At 37.7% G+C, this 19,601-nt stretch overlaps 1 protein-coding gene across 1 annotated transcript in view; it reads right to left on the reverse strand.

Annotated features, from left to right (window-relative positions):
• cntn6 (contactin 6) overlaps positions 1-19,601 on the reverse strand; it is an 85,007-nt gene that overhangs the window by 33,728 nt on the left and 31,678 nt on the right. Inside the window, exon 2 of the mRNA XM_084128302.1 lies at positions 1,601-1,738. Within this exon, the coding sequence (XP_083984428.1) occupies positions 1,601-1,661 (61 nt within the window). The 5' untranslated portion in view covers positions 1,662-1,738. The remainder of the gene's footprint in view (positions 1-1,600; positions 1,739-19,601) is intronic.

Consider the following 19,601-nt stretch of genomic DNA (forward strand, 5'->3'; position numbering starts at 1 on the left):
TTAACTACATTCATATTCAGTATCCAAATGTTGAATATCTAGATCACTATTATTCATTCACTCAATATAACTTATTTCCTAAATAAATATACGTAGGCTACGTGAGATTTTTTTTTATTTCAAGACGTTATTATCAATTATCAACAAGAGATCTAAATGTACTGCATTTCATTTCCACACAGCTTGTATGCACGCGTTGCATCAACACTTAAAATACTTAAAAGTCTTCAAAGCTAGGATCTGGCAGGTTGTTAGATACAGTGTGTGTTTGGTTGGTCTCCTCAGGTCCTCCGTGCTGAATAGCTTCTGCCCTTCCATCTGATGCTGTCTGGCCTATGCACTTCTTTCTCTCCAGCTAAGCTTTCTGAATATCAAGCTGTGCAATCAAAAGAGCACCTGTGGATTGAATGCAAATGCCCATTTGAGTTGGCATAGTTACTGTAGCACAACAACGGCAATAACTGGGGCACTGGCACTGAGTGGGGGACATTGGTTCATTTAAATAGGGCACCTGCCTCTTCAGATGGCCCCTTCCTTACAGCGGTGCATTATGTGCTGTGAGTTGCACAAACCATAGGAGAAATAATAAGAACATTTTGTATGTTTTAGACATGGTGGAGAGTTATAGCTCATTGCAAGTCTGCCAAGAGCTACAAGTAGCTATAAGTAATGTCTGACTCTTATGAATATTCTGTTAAAACAGTAGTCTTCAACTGGTGGGACGCAGGTTTGTTCTGATTGTGGACGGTAGAGAAAAGAACTATGCTAAATCCAAATGATAAATTCAACTAAAAATAAAATTGTGCATAGTTAAGTTTAGTAGATTTTTTTCACTTGTTTTTTTTAATAAAAAAAAACAACCAGTGCAGAAAAAGAAAAAGGAATATAATCTTATTAAAGATACAATCTCTGAAAAAAAAAAAAAAGTATTAATATTTTATGCATTGTTGCCTCTTAGGTAAATTTATCTTGTTTCAAGGATTTTCAGATTTCTTTTCCAGTGTAATTTCTATAATGCATTGTTCTTGTTCAGCATCTTGATTCAGAAATCCTTGAAACAAGATACATTTTTCTGAGAGCCAACATTGCATAAAATATTAAGACTTTCAGAGAATGTATCTTTAACAAGAGTATATTTCTTACTGTACCAACAGATTTTTTTCACTTATTTTAGTACTAGTAACTAGTAAAAAAATACCAATTTATGCAATATCAATAAATGTAAATGTCTGATTGTAAACGCATTTTTGGATGGCTGGTCACCACTCAATGTCCAATATAAAATTAAAACCAAACTGCTTCAGAACATTCTTCAAAGCTACATAAACAAATAAAGTTTCCTATGCTAGTCTATTATTATGAACAAATAAAGCATGCCAATAAAAGTTACTGTAGAAGTTATTGCTGAAGAGAAAAATCAGAAACTGTGTCAAGACAAATGTCCTGCTGGGGCAACCACGAGCACTTGTTCCCAGCATGCATCTGTCTCTAGAGAAATGTGGAAATGATTAGACAGAGGCATGAAAAGCCACTCTCTCTACTGAAGTGGGGACTATGCAGAACAGGTGAGCTATCAAAGGCAACTCGGGGGATATCGTACCTGCTAGGCAGCTCTTGAGTGACAGCAGGATTAAGAGTTCCCATGGCAACAACATCTTCATCTTCCAAGGTCACAGATTTCCATTCAACTGCAAGAGAAGCAAGCCGTGTTCTTCCAATGTAAAGTCAGCTTTGTTGGCTGTGGAATGAGCAAGGGACAGGTCGAGAGGGAGAAGGAGAGAGAGACAAAAGATTAGAAAAACAAAACAACACAAGCAAGAGGAGCTGTACTGTATATTCAGATAAAGCAGTGAAATATTAATAATTCATTCATCCAAATAAGGACAGACAGGATTACATGCCTATGGGCCAGCTCACAGCTGATCAACTGCAGTGTGGATACTGAGCATACCCTCAATATATCTCCCAAGAAGTCGAGGGAATCGGAGAGGGAGAGATAGATAGACAGACCCGGGGAGAGCGAGAGAGATATGGAAAAATCCTCAGTGGCTTACGGCAGCAAAACCTGAACACATATTCAGCTGCCAAAGGCAATGTTTGGATTGTGCTAAAAGTATTGGTTCTACACACTTACACTTGGGAAAAAAAGCGTGATACATTTATAAACCTGCAAACATATTTCATTTTCAGCGCGCCGTATCTCAGAACAGGATTATGATTCGATAGGGGAGGTGATACACTTTGAAAGGGCAGTGAATATGATAGAGGAGTAAGCTATACGGCATCAGCCCTCCCTCTTTTTGAATCGGCGGCGTGCAATTCATCCACCTCACAGGAATTCAATACTCTTTAAAGCACATCAGTGTTGTCAAATACCCACTTTAATTTATAAGGGTCAACGCCACCGCTTTGGCTTTTACAAATGCGGGCCCTGGTGGGACGTGCGGTTTAAGTGTCAAACTGTAACAAATGTTTTGCAAATGAGAGTAATATTTTTGACATTTCTGAGTGCAGAACAGCTTGTGGTTTATGAGCGATATATCTACACTAGGGACATCACATTTCGAATAAGCCATGAAAGTCATCGTAATGCATAACGTGTTTAACATTCAGACTTTTCTTCATTTTCTTCGATTGCAATACCAAACCTTGAAGGATCAATATTGTTTAGTCAGAACTGTTTCTAAATCATCTGAATTGCTTTGAAGCATTGCCATTGTTTTGAAGAATCAAATCTGCTTTAAAACATAAGAATTGTTTTGAATCATCAGGATTGTTTTGGAAGAATCTGCATTGTTTTAATCCATGAGATTTTGTTTTAAAGCATCAAATCTGTTTTGAATTACCAGTATTTTTGCAGCAGTCTTTTTGAAACAATACTGCTTTGAAGCATCAGTACTTTTTACAAGTGTCAATATCATTTTGAAGTTTTAAAGCATCAACATTGTACTGAAGCATCAATATTGTTTTGAAATGCCATCATTGTTTGGAAGCATCAAATCTGTTTGAAACATCAGTATTGTTTTAAAACAATAAACATTGCTTTGACATCAGAATAGATTTGAAGCATCATTATTGCTTTGAAGCTTCAAATCTGTTTTGAATGATCGCTGTTGTTTTGAGTAATCAGAATTTCTTTGAAGTGTCAATATTGCTTTGAAGCATCAAATCTGTTTAGAAACAATATTGCTTTAAAGAATAAGAATTAATTAGCGACAGTATCATTCTGAAGTTTCAATATAGTTCTGAAGCATCAGCATTGTACTGAATCATCAAAGAATCAGGATTGTTTAAAAGCAAATATTATTGTAAATAATTAAGATGTGAATCAACAATAATCTTGTTCTTTAGCCCATTTAACCAACTTCTTTAAAACGTTAATGTAATATCAAGAGCAGCTCAGTTGTTGGGCAGAAACTGAAAAGACCTGACAATCGAAGAAAAAAAAATGAGTGCAGATCAGGTCTGAGATAGGGGGAGAGATTAAATTAGATGAGATTGATTATGTTCCTGTATTATCTACTCTAAGGAACCACGAGCTCTGACCTTCAAGTCCTTCGTCATTTCAGTCATCTCTATCGATTTGGTTTCCATTTTTTTAACCTCCTGCCTCCTTTGTTTGTCATTCTGCTCCTGCAGCCCGCTATGAGTCTCAATCAAGTCTGGGAGGACAGGTCAATAGCCGGATATTTGTTTGATGTCTTTCCTTATGAGATGCATGAGGGTGATCTATAACCGGTGAGTTTGCGAAATGAAGAATGAAACTATAGATACGCAACGGGGGAAGATCTTACTTTGACCTGCACACTTGATTCCCTGCATGCTACCTGTTTTCCTACTTCTTCAGATCAATTCATTCAATCCTACTTCCCTGCAATGTTGTCATTTGAGGTGTGTTTAATATGCTCAAATTAGATAACTGAAATACATGCTGCTCTGCTTTATCATAATTTGAAAATAGGGTAAAAGTTTACGTACAAATGACACCTATTTTAAGGCACTCGAAAAAAAAGGTTGAAGATCTGCCAGCATTAATTCCTTACGTTAAAAAAGTCCCTAGAGGAATACAACATTAATGACTCTAAAAATGTTGTCCTTGAATGTACCGAGAACCATGTGCCATTTGTAAAACAATAGAGAGTTGCTGGACTTCTGGGACAGCTAGTAAGACCATTATAATCTATTTCCACAAGATGTCTAACAAGCCCTGTAAGGCTCAAATCATTAAGGTGGCATGTTGAGCAAAAATGATCAATGCTAATTTATGTTTCAGTCTCGTCAGCAGTCCCCACTCACTTCAGAGAGAGGTCAGATCGCTATTTGTCATCCATCCGGGGCTCTCGTACATTTCAAAGTCACAAAAAGCTTCCTGTTTCTGTCTAAAGCATATAATATGCATCAAACCATACTGGGGCAACCACGAGCGTTATCTCTGTGTCAAAAGGCATCCCACGTTTTAACGATTCATGATGTCTCTGGCATCTTTGGGGAAGGAGGGAAGGAGTTTCTTGGTCACAGTCCTACCGGATTCAGAGTAGTTCCTTACATGATTAATTTATAGAGCAGGGAAAAAATACAATGGCAATAATTCTTCTGCCCAGCGGATGACGGTCACAGGTGGTAGAAATATCAAGTGGGCCAAAGCCTGGTTAATGGTGCCTGCAAGGGAAAAGATCTGTCAGGGATAATCTCTTATAATACTCTGCCATAGATAATGTGCTTCCCCCTTCCACTGGCGGCAGATGAAGAGATTGCATAGCAGACATTATGAAATGGGATGAGAATTATCATGACTATGCTGCCTGTGTCCAGAGCGATAAATGCAGAGCTAGTTTAAATCTTATTGAGAAAATGGAGATATGGTGGGTGAGATTGCTGAAAAAGATGGGACACCATAGTGTAATGTGATCTGGAAGGAATACTTCATGACTTTGTAGATAAATGTACAGCTGTATGAGAAAAAAGGCTGACAATGGTGTCAAACTTGTGCTTCCCTGCAAGAACATTTGCGCCAAGTCTGACAATGAACCTCGTTTTTAAAGGCTGTAGTGGCCTTACAATTATTAGTAGTAGTGATAGTAAATAGGTGAAGATAAAATGATAATATATACAGTATATATATATATATAAATTATATAAACAAATATATATTTACATATTTTTCAGTGGCTCTTTCTGCAGCTTACAGAGGTAGTAACAATTGTCTTGTCTTGAGTGAGTCATTTATCATTCAAATGATTCATTACAACATGCCGATTGATCAGGAATTAGACAAGTGACTTTCTTTAGGATTGAGCCACTGAATCATTCACTCAAACAAAACATGTTGATTTATTCAGAAACAAAGCGCCAACACAGAGATGCACAATAAATGGCAAGATCACATTTTAGTGACCTGGTTCTTTAAAATTGAACTAATCTTAATTTAAGTCATTTTGTTCATTTGAGCAAAGTTAAATTAAAACATAACAAATATGCATAACCCTAAACTAGTTGGATCTGGCAGTATTGTGTCTAATATTGTCAACTTGAATATTGTGTCTAATAATACTGTTCAATATTCTAATTTGTTTATTGAACTGTTGTATAGCAATATCACACTCGCAATCATACTGTTTTTATTACTATCTGAAAATAATTTCAGATATTTTTTTATACAAAATGTTCAATGGACTGGTAGCAATTCACATATTTTTTACAAACATTTCAATATCCTAATAAAAAATAAAAAGCCTATCCAGATATCCAGACATGTCAAACCCTGAGTAATAGCACTCCTCAATAAGACATGACATATGCTTCCTTAAAAATCCAGCATCCACCTTCATTTACAGCATTAGATAAATCACATAGTCTCTGACTGCGGATTGAGTCCTCAAAGAGCCTTTGTGAGCTTCGCACCAGCCTGCAGAAGCCAGAGGCAGAAACGCCGGCTGGGTTTAGCCGATGTGAACAGAATCTCAACATGGGCTTCAGTGAGACAGCTTCCATCAAACCAACCAACCAGCTATCAGCCTCAACCATACACAATCTGCCAGCTCATTGCCCCACAACCTGCTCGATTCTGTGTGCCATGCTAAACAATACAGTTTTAGATACTCTAAAAAATAGACAAATTAAAGCTGCAAGCAGCATTTATCTGGGTTCAAGCGGTTTAAGGCCTTTAAGCAAATGCATAAAAAGATATTATGTTTTATTTAACAAGCATGTAAACACTTAGAAAACTTAGGAAACCAAAAGTAATTTATAAAAGATCATGTGAGAGATTCAGTAGATAGTGGATAGGAAATCAAGTCAAATTCCTTCTTTTATTGATACAGGTGACTCATTTTTAACTATTTTTAATCCATATGAAATTGGAAATTATTTTAAGGATTTTTTCATAAAGTTGATAAATTAAGAGAAGAAATGTTGTTTGGCAGAACCAGTTTGCCACATCTTTAATATCAGTATTGAAAAAGGGATTTTTCCTTTAGCTTGGAAAGATGCAAAGGTTATTCATCTACAGAAAAATGCAGCACTGGGTTTTAATGGTCATAATAGTCGACCAATAGGTTTGCTACCAGTTCTTAGCAAATAATTGAAAATTATAGTTTGTGAGCAAATTCAATTATTCTTTAAGGAGAATAATTTGCTCTCTAATTTTCAGCATTTATGTTGAGAGAGCACAGATTGATGACAATAACTTAGTAGGAGCAGTAGTGTTAGATTTTAGCTCAGCTAAATTATTGCTGGATAAACTGAAATGTTACAAATTTACTTCTCATACTGTACAATGGTTTAAAAGTTAACTGTCTAATGAGACTATGTGTATTTTATAATGGAAGTTATTCAGATGTGAAAGAGTTGCAATGTGGTGTGCCTCAAGGAAGTTGCTTAAGACCAATGATCTTCCTCTTGTTTTAAAGTGTGCATGGACAGTCATGTAAGCAGATGATAAAACATTATATTTACCTGCAACATCAATTAAGCAGTTGTCTACTGCTTTTGATGAGGAAATACAACTGGTCATAAAATAGGTATGGAATAATTCTGATAAAAGGTTCTAAACTTGATAAAAACCAAAAGCATTGTGTTTGCATCAAAAGTTAAATTTGTCTGTAAAGAGTGTGCTTATTGAACAGGTAGAGTACATACGACTTCTTGGAGTTATATTAGATAGTAAGCTGAAGTGGTCAAAACAGAAAATATGGTAACAGGTATGGGAAGAGGTTTGTCAGTTATTAAGAGATGTGTTAACTTTTTACCACAACACTGTATTTCTAAAATTGTGCAAACAATGGTTCTTGCTTAGATTATTGCCCAGTGGTGTGGTCGAGTGCATCAAGTAAAGACAAAAAGTTGAACTAATTGAAAAATTACAATTAGTCCAGAACAGAGCGACACGACTCACTGTAAGCTGTAAAAGAAGGGCTAATATAATAAGAATGCACTGGTGAAGGATTGTCTCTCTGCTTTGTTTTATAAGAAATATTTCTGTGTCTAGAGTTCCTAATGTCCTGTACTCTCAACTTTTGTATAGTAGTACTACTCATAATTTTAACACCAGGCATGCATAAAAGGGATGTTTTTTTATTTCCTGTTTCGAAAACCACTGCAAAACAATGGACTGTAATGTATAGAGGAATGAAAATATGGAATGATTTACCATTGATACAATATATTTTTTTTAAAAGAAAAAATAGTTGTAAAAAAATATTTAAAGGAACATTTAATGGCACAATATATAGTTAATTGTTGATTTTCATGTGACCTCAGATTGAGCTCATAAACATGTGTCCCGAGTTTAGCGAATATATCTCTTTCCGTTCACAAGTTATAGCCGTTTTAGTAAAAGTGGCCCCGGTCACATCGAACATTTTGGTTCCTCTTAGCCACCGTGAATTATTATTTATTTTTTTTTTTTGATGATTATTGAAAGTCACTCTCCAGAGAATATTTCTGCAGTGGTTTGGTTCCGATCAGGCCAAAAACCTGAGTAGTTCGCAAAAGTAGGTTTTTCAAAAAATCTCAATTTACTCGAAACTGGCGCCTGAAGGGCGAGCAAATCCGAGAAATGCATTTTGTTCACCTTGAGTAAAGTATTCCAACGATATAAGGCACTTGAGCCTACAATTTCGTACTGTTACTTTTATATGTGTGTGTGTGTGTGTGTGTGTATACACAGAGACACACATATACTGCACTGGTTATGCTGAAGCAAACCAGAATTATTAACTAAAAATAGTTTTCTTAATTGAAATAAAGCTTAAAATTAAAGAAAAACCTAAACTTAATGAAAATTAGAAACGTTGATTGGCAACTAACTGAAATAAGTTTACGTTAAAGCACTTCAAAAAACTAAATAGTAATATTTTTTTTAAATGATAATAACAATTATTACTAAAAAGTTAACTAAAATTAAAAACTGAAACTGAAAATATACAAATAAAAGCTAATTCAAAATATTAATAAAAACAAAATAGTATATAAAAAAATTCTAAAATAACATGTTGCTGCACAACCACTAACCACTAAGGCACGGCTCTGACGGTAGATGTCTGGAGGGGCGGATTCACTGTTTACACATATATACATGACCTGGATTCCTGGGCTAACGGCAACAAGGCCTTTGCTCACAGCAATTTGGTTTCCTTGTGCAGGCAGACTCCAGCAGGGCTATCGAAAAAAGACAAATCATTTCAGCAGGTGGATGAAGAGAAGGCTGCAGTTGCCTAATAAAATAGCACTCTGCATATAGCACCCCCCCCACCACACACACACACACACACACACACACACACACACACACACACACACACACACACTATAATAGGGGCCTGCTGGCAAGCTTGTAAGAAAACATGCAGTCTGCAGTTTCGTCAGCCTCTCAGAGAACACCCATTAAACAAGTAGTTGTTGACTTGTTATGAATAATAAAACAAAAGCATCAACACTGTGGATGTTAAGGGTGAGTGCTAACACAGGAACCAAGAAGACGAGCTAGCTCTCAGGGGGTGACGAAATAGCTTGCGAAAAAAACCCTCATATTTTTCCCACATACTGTAAGTTCGTGACCTCAATTTTCAAATTCATGAAGGCAAAGTGTTCTGAATCAGCTCTCCACAGAAAAGTTAACTAGGTTTATTGATTTAAAAAAACAACAATTATTGATTTTAAAAGTGAGAAACATATGTATTAAAGGGTTAGATACCGTACACGCCCACTCCATGTCAAGAAACATTCTCATCAAGCGTGGTTCTTTGTTGACCTTATAAATGCCTTGAAATTCACCAAACTGAGTTTAGCATCTTTAATATATCCAACAAAACAGAAGGTGTGGGCATGTACAGTACGTAAACCTTTAATTTATATTTCACTTTTAAAATTAATAATTGTTTTGTTTTTATTTATTTTCAATTTGTCTGTCACAATTCAATGCCTAGCTTTTTATATAAAACAATATATGATAACATGAATACATTCGATTTTTGAACCAGCTACGTCAAAATAAATAAATAAAAAAGGCGAGGTATGCACACTTGTTGATCAGTTGAACTCTAAATACAGTAAATGAACAATGTTGCTATGCTGTCCAAACAATATTCATTTGTTTATTTTAATATTTGTTGGCAGAATTGAACAGTTATGTTTTATCACATTGCTGCAGTTTTTTAAAGCAATTAGCCACTTGAGGGTGTACACTAAGGGATTTTTACACAGATATTGTAGAGCAATCAAAGTAACCTGAAGTCATTGATTCTCAATGAGTTACCTATTTTCGCCAATGTGCGAATAAGCAGTGCATTAAAATTTGATGTATAATAAAAAAATATACATATGTTATATTACAAAAAAATATGAATAAAACAAAACACATGTATACATATGATATATATATGATATATATATATATATATATATATATATATATATATATATATATATATATATCAGAGTTTCCGCTAGAAAAAAATGGTGCCGGTCAAAGTGACCGGCAGAAGTTTCGTTTTCCGGACATTTTGATGATATGCCGGTCAAATATCGCCTCTTAATTAGTCAAGTTGAGGAAAACTGGAGGAAGGCTATGTAACTTAAAAAATGACATAATCAGGCCGAATGCAACATGTTTATTAGCCTAACTTTCAAATAAAAAAAACGAAAAAAAAACCATGAACGTCCGATTGGCGTCAATCAACGCCAATTGTTTTTACTATGGTTTCACATTCATAGTTTAACAAACCAATCCCCCTTCCCCACATAGAATATCTGAAGCCTATTGTTTTTACTCAAGCGAACTTTCCAGTGTCTCTCCACAACCTGCAATGCGCATAAGCCGCGTAACCTAGGCGACTTCGCTGCTTCGTCTTGATCCGATTCTGCAGCGAGAACTCTGCAGGAACACTCTAGACCCATTTTCTACTGTGGTTTTGTACGTTTCTTCATTCGGATCTATTTGCGATCCATTTCATTCTAAACAAACAACGCAGTTTATATGGTTCGTCCTTGTTTCATTATTCATTAAGATAATAATTAATAAATGCGCGCATAATTATCAGTGAACTTGATAAATGTTGCAGATATGTTTTGCTATGCATGCACAAACAAATGCCTTTCAACTTATGTGTGCAAAATTCTGAATAAAAAGAATGTGCAGCAATTTGTACAAATAGAGAGTCTAGGTCTACTATACGTGTTGTAGCCATTAAATAAGCTCATTTAGTTTAATATTTGTTAAAATATTATAATGTTATTTTTTAATTTATGTTGATTATGAAAAGTGAACCGCACGAGTAGGATAGGGTGCGCAATATCGAGAGACATGGAGCGGGTCAGACATGATTTTGACCACTTCATTAAGTTTGGTTTTGTAGAAAGACTTTTTTGAAGTGAATTTCGTTTTGTATAAATTGTAGGCTATCTTAATTTTAATAATTTTTTTATCAACCAATTGCCTGTATTTAATAAATAAGAAGCAAATATAGCAGACGATAAGCCTAATCATGCAGGCGCCCGCGCGGTCACTTATTGCTCGTGAACGGGAGCGCATCTCATCCTAATTTAACGAAACTCAGCGTAGGCCTCACAGACATGAAATATATCTTAAGAAAGCTTGAAATGTCTTTTTAACAATTTAAAACGAAAAGAAATAGGCTACTCTCTGATTATGTAATCCATGATGTGCATTTCTCTCTATAGGCGCGTTCATAAGGAGATGGCGATCGTCAACTTCATCTTTACAGCTGTTGCTGTTAATAAATTAAAAATAATAGGCCTATAATTGTATTAAACAATAAATTAAATGAAATTGTAATTGTATTAAAAAAGCAACAAAAAAAATCCTGTTTAAGTTTTTTTTTTTTTTTTACGCATTAAATTCAGGTAGGCTACTGAGTCACTGTCCTCAGTGCCCAGAAAAGCGCTGAAACGGAGATGAAGGGGAACCCGTTTTTATTTTATTTTTTATTTTTTGGCTTATTTTAACTGGCCCATCCAGTTTTCTGGAGGCCGACCTACAATCAAAATCCTGGCGCCGTTAGTGCTTCGCAGCGGTCTGTTATCAAGAAATAACAGACCGCATTCCACATTGGAATTCAACCAAGCCATGTAATAATGTTTAATAACTTTCAAACGGTAGAGCCTGTTCCTTTATAACATAGCCAAAGGTCGGTGTATTTTTGCTTTATACATTTTAGGCTTATTCTCAAATTCAGATTGTGTTAGGGGGGGCGGGATTATAAGGCAATTTTAATCGGACAATTTGACCGGAGAGATTTAATTTTGTCGGACATTTCATTTTTTTTTCAGCCAATGTCCGGTAATTACCGGACAACGGAAACCCTCAATACATTCACATTCACAATTTTACATTCAATACATATCAACTGTGATCAGTATTAATGCCACAACCCACTACTAATGTTAATAGGTAGAAACAGCTGACCTTATGACCTCTATAAGCTATAAAAACTGTTGTCAGTGCAAATGGGGTATTATAATGATTTACTACAATTAATGGAGTTACACTTTGGTTTAAAGGGGTGTTAGCCTCTAATATGCATTGTAAAATCACTCTAACGCACATCCTTGAGCGGCTTATTGCTAATTATCACATTTTCCAGGAACAATAGTCTTAATAGGTTTACAATGACACCAGGGACAGGTGACAAAATGCTTTATTGACACGATTTACTTCAGCTGCAAATAGCTAGCAACTGCGTAATCCCATTTGTGATCGAAGGACACTTGATCCTCTTCCAATCAATGCCCAATGTCTGTTGGTGACAGAGAATGGGTATTTCATAACACCCCCCATGGGATCTTATAAACACCATCAATAACATGTTACCACCCATATGTGTATCATTTTCTCCCTCATACGCTGTCGTTGAATACTAATGGTTGTAATATTTTACAGCTTTTCTGATTGAAGGTCATCAGAAACGCCAGCGATTTCTCTCTTCCCTACAAGGTTACGTGACGAGGAAACGGGATCATAGATTTACCGTATTGTGACAGCAGATGTATACACCCACACAACCGCACTTCAGTCTTGCTCTGCCAATTTTGTAGTAAAACAAATTAGCGGCTACGTGATATAAACCACCCTTTAACAAACTCAGGAGCCTTGGCTTTCCCTCTTCATCCTTGTGGTAGCAGCACCATCTAAAACCCTGTCAGTTCGAGTCACTGTCTCACTTTTAGCTGCATTAGAGGCAGCATTATCAGTGTCCGAGGTGTTATATTTGGAGCTGTAATCTGCGTGCACAAAGGAAAGGGCTCTATCTCTTCCTCTGCCCACCCCCGGCTCAAGTATCACCCAGACCTTTAGAAACGCCACTAAGTGCCCAAGCCAGCCGCTCATATTTCCCCTTCCCTCCAGATTATGAATGATAGGGCAACTCTTTTTACATTCATTACACAAGCACGCATGCATAATTGATTTCGCTCAAACTATGGCACCCTGAAATATTCAACTGAGTTATGGCCGGCCCTTCCATCCCCAACTGACTATCCTTGTAGGTCTACACGAGATACATCAACAACCCTTGCTGCGTACCATGTAAAACGGCCTTCAGGCAGCAAGGTTTTGTTAATGTATTGTGTGTACAAGAGGAATCAGCTGCACAAGTTGTATTCATTTTATTTCGCCTACATGAAATATTTATAGTAATCGCTGAGATGAAAAATCAGAATCATCAGTGTGATTATTATTATCGCAAAGGCTGCAATTTGATTAAATAAAAGTGTATTTCAGAGTGAAGCACGGCATTGTGTTCTTGTGCATTTGAGCATGCAGGGACGTCCAGAGAGTTCCTCACAGGCAGGGGCTCAAAGATGGACAGATAGGATGTCAGTGCCATTGTTTTGTCTCAAAATGCTTACCAGAGATGATTTTTTTTTTCTAAAGCACATTTATTAAAGCTACTTAAATGCCTTAATTGTACTAAGACCAAATCATGGCTTAGTCTAAGCCCTGTCTGTGAAACCGGGCATTTGTTTATTAAAAACGGGACATACAAAAGAGAGACAACAAGATTGCATACTTGTCACCTACCGCATACCGCATCAAATGCGCTTAACAATCATATACAAGAGCTAAAATGTGAAAAATAAAATCCAACAGGCATAGCTAAATGTGTAATTTTAAGTAGATAAAGGAAAAATCACATGCTATCATGCACATTGCATTATCTCCCGCCACTTTAAGAAGTAATTCAAGGTGAGAAGCTGACACACAGCAAATAATGAATTGCCTCAGGTCAAATATCAAACCTTGTGAGGATTTGTGCAGATGAAGAGTTGTAAGGAGAAGAGCAAAAACAACATCAACATGCTGTAACTGGCATCATCACATTGTGGAATATCATGAAAGTGGTGCTGGGTTCTGTCAACACAGCCTGGCTGCAGGTTCCTCAGGGGAATATGGGCTGTCATTCACCTGAATAATGCCACAGACACTGCTGGTATTTCAGAGAGTAGAGGAAGTCCATCATCCAGGATAGGTCACTCAGAGACTAATCTTGCTAAAGGTTAGATGTGAACTGTGACCGGTCCCCACAACAGGATCCTTTGACAAAGTGCAGACATATGGCACAGGGAAAAAAATGAGGGTCAGCGTGTCCAATGATCTTCTGCTCCTCTAGAAAGGAACTATACTGAGAGGGGGGAAATTTCATCTTCTGCATTATTTTCAGGTTAAGAAACACCACATAAGTAGCAGGAATGGCATTAAACTATGATGGAAATAGAAAAAGGATTAAACTCGGATTAAATTTAGCAAATATGAATAACCGATGTTTGAAATGCCACCTATAATTGCTGCAATACAATTTATTACTTATTAAACATTTCAAAATATTAGGCTATATATTTTTTCCCATGTTAAGAAACATCATAAATTTTTCAGGCTAAGAAACACTACAGGAATAGCATGAAACCAGATGGAAATCGAAAAAGTGATTAAACTGAGATTATAGACGATATGAACAACCAAAGTTTGAAATGCCACCTGTAATTTTTTTAATATCATTAATTATTTAATAATAAGTATTTACAAATATGACATTATATTTTATTATATATTATATTATTATATATTATATTATATTACATATTTTTTCCATTAAGAAACACCACTTATTATACACATTTTATTATATATATATATATATATACACACAGAGAGATTTTATTATATATATATATATATATATATATATATATATATATATATATATACACACACACAGAGAGAAAATAAGAGAGAAAATTTATATTTCTGTTCATATTTCTTGTTGAATTCCATTGAGCTACAAACCAGTAAACGGAATGAACTAAAAGGTTGCAAATTATTGCATTCTGACTTTTTCCTAAACACTGTTCCCGTTCAAATCCACCTGGCGAATCTATAGCTAGCGTATCAGTGCATCAAAAGGGCAATGTTAGAAGCACTCGATACTCAAGTCAAAAGGCTCTCGTTTCAACATGTCAAGGTCGAGAGTGGCATGATTAGATGTTAAAGGGTTTGTAGTAAAATGCTCAACAATCAGATAGCTTTGAAGGTCGAGAGTAGAGACAAATGAAATATCCTCCCACATTGTTCTCATGCATAAACAGCTATGGAACTCATTTACCAGCTGCTGCTCGTGCAAATGGCTCGGCTAGTCAAAATCCCAGCGAGTGTGAGGGTGCTTTAAAACATTTAAGCAAATACTACAGCTGTGAAAGCACACTGCACACTCTCTGAGCGCATCCATATTTATCAGCTGCATGTGTAAAGGGTTGAATGTGAAACCGCTCTTTACACGGCCAACTGAAGCTACTTCTATCTCAGAGGTCTCAATTAGAACTGGTTTAAAACCTTATTGGTCTGTGAGACCTATAGGAACACTGACCTTACAGGAATCCAGCCATTACCATGCATTTCTCAACATTATTTTGTTTGAATATATCTCACCTTACTTGAGAAAATCAATGTTAACCAAATAGTTCCCACTGAGCAACATATAAAACAAGTGATTAAATGTCAAATCTGAGTGCTGTTTGATTGAATTTAAGGTAACATAATTAAATAGTGTACGCTTGTGCGGAAGTAAATACAGATCACCTGTCGTGCTCAAACCACAGGAGTAGCATTGCTTTGAATCAAAACACAGCAAGGGTTTAAGACTACCACAATTATCTCTCTTGATTCTGCATGAATCCACAGTATGACTGTGAGTCGAGTATCTCTATACAATGACAAGCACCATTAATCACCAAAATAGTAAACTGAGCTTTTATTTTTTTGGTCTGCAGAATGGATGCATAGAGTCAAAGAAAAAACTAAATTGACCCCATTTACATGTTCCTGGTCTTATTGTGGTTGAAATGTCTCCTAGTCTGCCTCTGAAACAACTTTCATTTTCTGCTGATGTCACCTAAGCCGCATGGGAGGGGAAAAGCAATATGCTAACCAATAGTCAAAGAGCTTACAGAGTCAATGTCTGATTTAAAGATGAATGTCGGTGGTGTTTTATTCTTTCTAATCAGTAAAATCAAGTGCTATTCCACTTTTTTACTTCACTTTGCTCAGAAATCACATTGCGGGAGTAAATATTGGTTGCGAATGCTGTTTCATGTTGACTTTCACATTACACAGAATTATTACAATGTGGTATAACAATACAAACCGTAAAGTATTACAGCTTTTCATATTATTTAATCAGGCAGGATATGAAAGATCCAAAATCTCTCAATGCAATCTAGGCTCTTGCTGTTATACTGATGTAAATGCAAAACCAGATCCGAAGGTAAACATCATCTTAAAAGACGTAAACACGTCCTCCAAAGAACAAATGTCATCTCAGTTTTTCCTAGAATAAAGGGGGTGAAAGATCTTGTCGAATTTCATACTGCAAGATGGCCAGACCGCTTGAGCATGCAGATTATATGCATATGTCTGCGCTGTTCTCATATCGATGAATGTTTGCATTTCCTGTGAGTCTCAGAGCAAAACTCTGCTATACAGAATTACAACACATTTTTATGTTTATTCCAGCTTAAGATTTACACCTTTGATCTCTTTATCATCAGTTAAAACTGTGAATTATTTTTTATGTTTAAATCCAGTTAATAGGCAGACAACTTTAAAGTGCCCCTATTATGCTTTTTCAGTTGTTTTTTTTCTTCCAGTTATTATGCACCTTTCGTGCAGTGTGAAATATAGCTGTTTGTGAATGTAAAAGGTCTGCAAAGTTTTAAAGATCAAAGTGCACGATAAATAAATTTCCCTTTCGAGAACATTACACGAATTGCGAACACATTACTACACGTATTGCGTAGCTATACACTGGGAAAAACTCCTTTTCTCGAGAATATTGAAGCCTTCATTTCAAAATGCAGTGCAGCTGCACAAGCCTATGGTGAAACAGCGAGGGCGCGAACCTAGCCAGAATGGGCGTGGCTGCTGACTATATAAGCGTCCCGTTTCGCCATAGGAATCAGATTTAATCTCCTTCAGCGAATGACACATCTCTTCGCTGACTTCTCCGGACAAGAAGCCTCTCTCGCCGATGAACAGCCCAGCAGCGGAACGCAGCGATCTGCAGCAGCAGCTCAGCGACCGGTGGCCTCCTTTTCAGTTTCCTGAACTCGACGCCATCAATGCTGCTCACCGTTTCCCTGTGGCCATCCGGCAGAGTATCCTTTTAAAATAAAAGCATCTTCACAAAAAGAGCAAACGGCATTGTTTCAAATGCCGTATCTGGTCTGCGTCTCATGCGGGGTCCCCCTGTATGTCACTGAAGGGCACAGTGAGTGTGCTTCCTGCCTCTGCGCTGAACATGCCGAAGCTGCACTCACTCAGGGCGGCTGTTCTCACTGCGAGAACATGCCGCTCTCCACTCTGCGCTTGCGGCTAGCTCTCTTTACGTCAGAGAGCGACCCCGCCCCTCGCGCCTCCCTGTTTTCGGCCCTCCTCGAGCCTCCGAGGAAGAAACGGCGGGCTCAGAGGAGCGCGAGCGAGATCACGCCGGGTCAGTCCCCGCATGCCTCACTCACTCCAGAGAGCAAGTTATCGGTTCTCTTCACAAAGACAGGCGTCTGAGGGCGAGGATTGGCCGGGCTCAACTGTTCACCCTGAGTGGTTTCTGCCAGGGTGCCAACAGGCCCCTCGCCAGCGGCCAGCACCATTTTTTCCCAAGGTCCATGAGGAGATGTTCATGCTCCTGTGGCCGGCCAATATTTAGGGAAAAGCGACCTGATTGTACGCTCCCTCAAAGGGGCCAGGAGGCTTAACCCGCCTCGACCTCCCTCTATCCCCGCTTGGGACCTATCTACGGTCCTCAGGGCTCTTAAGGGACCCCCTTTCGAGCTGCTTCAGTCGGCTGACTTAAAACCACTTTCGCTCTAGACCGCACTCCTGCTAGCCCTAGCTTCGGTCAAGCGAGTAGGCGATTTACAAGCGCTCTCCATGAATGCTTCCTGCCTTGGTTTTGGGCCCAACGACTCCAGAGTCGTCCTCAAACCGAGACATGGTTATGTACCCAAGGTGCTCTCGACTCCGTTCAGAGCACAGGTTATTTCACTATCGGCTCTTCCCCCCTCAGAAGACGATAGAGACTTGAATCTACTCTGCCCTGTCAGGGCTCTCTCTATTTAGAGTGTTCTGCCCCATTCAGGCAATTGGAACAGCTCTATGTATGCTTCGGTGGCCGCACCAAAGGATTCCCGGTCATGAAGCAGATATTATCACGATGGGTAGTAGATGCTATTTCTCTAGCCTCTCAGCGGCTGGCTGGTCTTCGCTGTCCACATTTGTAAGATTTTACAACTTGGAAGTACTTGGAAGGAGGCTTTCTACATATTCCTTCAAGGTCCCTGACTCATCAGGTCCCTGTTGGATTCTGACTTTAGCTCTACTATAAGTCTCGGGCTTTTCAGCTCCAGGCGGTAGTCAGAGCGAAGTCATCAGCTAATAGCACGGCATTTTAAAATGGGTTCCCATAGCGTATAGCTAAGCAATACGAGTGAACCGTTCTTGAAAGGTAATGTATTCGGTTTTCTAACGTAACCTCGATTCCCTGAGAGATAAGAGAATGAGTATTGCGGAGCCGGCCGTGCTTCAGTTGATATAACCTGATTCCTATGGCGAAACAGACGGCTTATATAGTCAGCAGCCACGCCCATTCTGGCGTGCTACAGGAAGTGCCCAGATAGGTTTGCGCGCCCTTGCTGTTTCGCCATAGACTCGTGCAGTTGCCGCAGCCCAGCCAATCAGCGCGCTTAGACAGCCTGCGCTGTGCAGTTGCACTGCGTTTTAAAATAAAGGCTTCAATATTCTCGAGAAAAGGAGTTTTTCTCATAGCGTCCCACGCAATACTCGTTCCCTTATCTCTCAGGGAACCGAGGTTATGTTAGTAACAGAGTACGTTATTCTCTCTCTCTCTCTCTCTCTCTCTCTCTCAAAGTCAGTATTTCCAGTCGTACTTCCGTAATGCAACAATGTAACAAAATTTGCATAATGTCCAGCAATGGTCTTCATCTGAACAACATCTACTTTGACCCGCCCTCAAACACTGTAGCTGATTATTGTTGTGTATACATGTCGAGAATACCTTTTTATCTGCACTGCATAAACAAATTCAATATGATATTTTATATTGTATCTTTCTCTGTTTCAAGATATATCTTTTTTTTATTATGTCTGACACATTATTTGTATGTTTATCTGTTTTGTATGCTGCTGTGAGCCAAAGAAAAATTTCCACCCCGGTGGACAATAAAGATTTATTCTATTCTATTCTATTCTATTATTCTATTCTAAATTCTCTTTGTAAACACTTCCAAAGGATGAGAATGTGAAGAGTCAGTGGTTAAAATTATCACAGCGATACTAAATGGGATTTACAAAATGCTTATCCATTAAAGATGGGACAGTAACTACTTTATTTGGACCTCCTTGCTCCTCAAAATCAAAACCTGTAAGTATGAATATTTATTGGTGTATATATTTTCTACCGAGTGTTCAAAATACATAGTTTTGTGTTTTATATTGTGTACGTCTCCGGCTAATTCACGTTATTACTGTCTTGCTAATCAGCTCTGAGCCCACTATTACCTAAAACGGTGTCTATTAA

This window comes from Abramis brama, assembly GCF_963993115.1.
Source record: "Abramis brama genome assembly, chromosome: 11".
NCBI classification, from domain to species: domain Eukaryota; kingdom Metazoa; phylum Chordata; class Actinopteri; order Cypriniformes; family Leuciscidae; genus Abramis; species Abramis brama.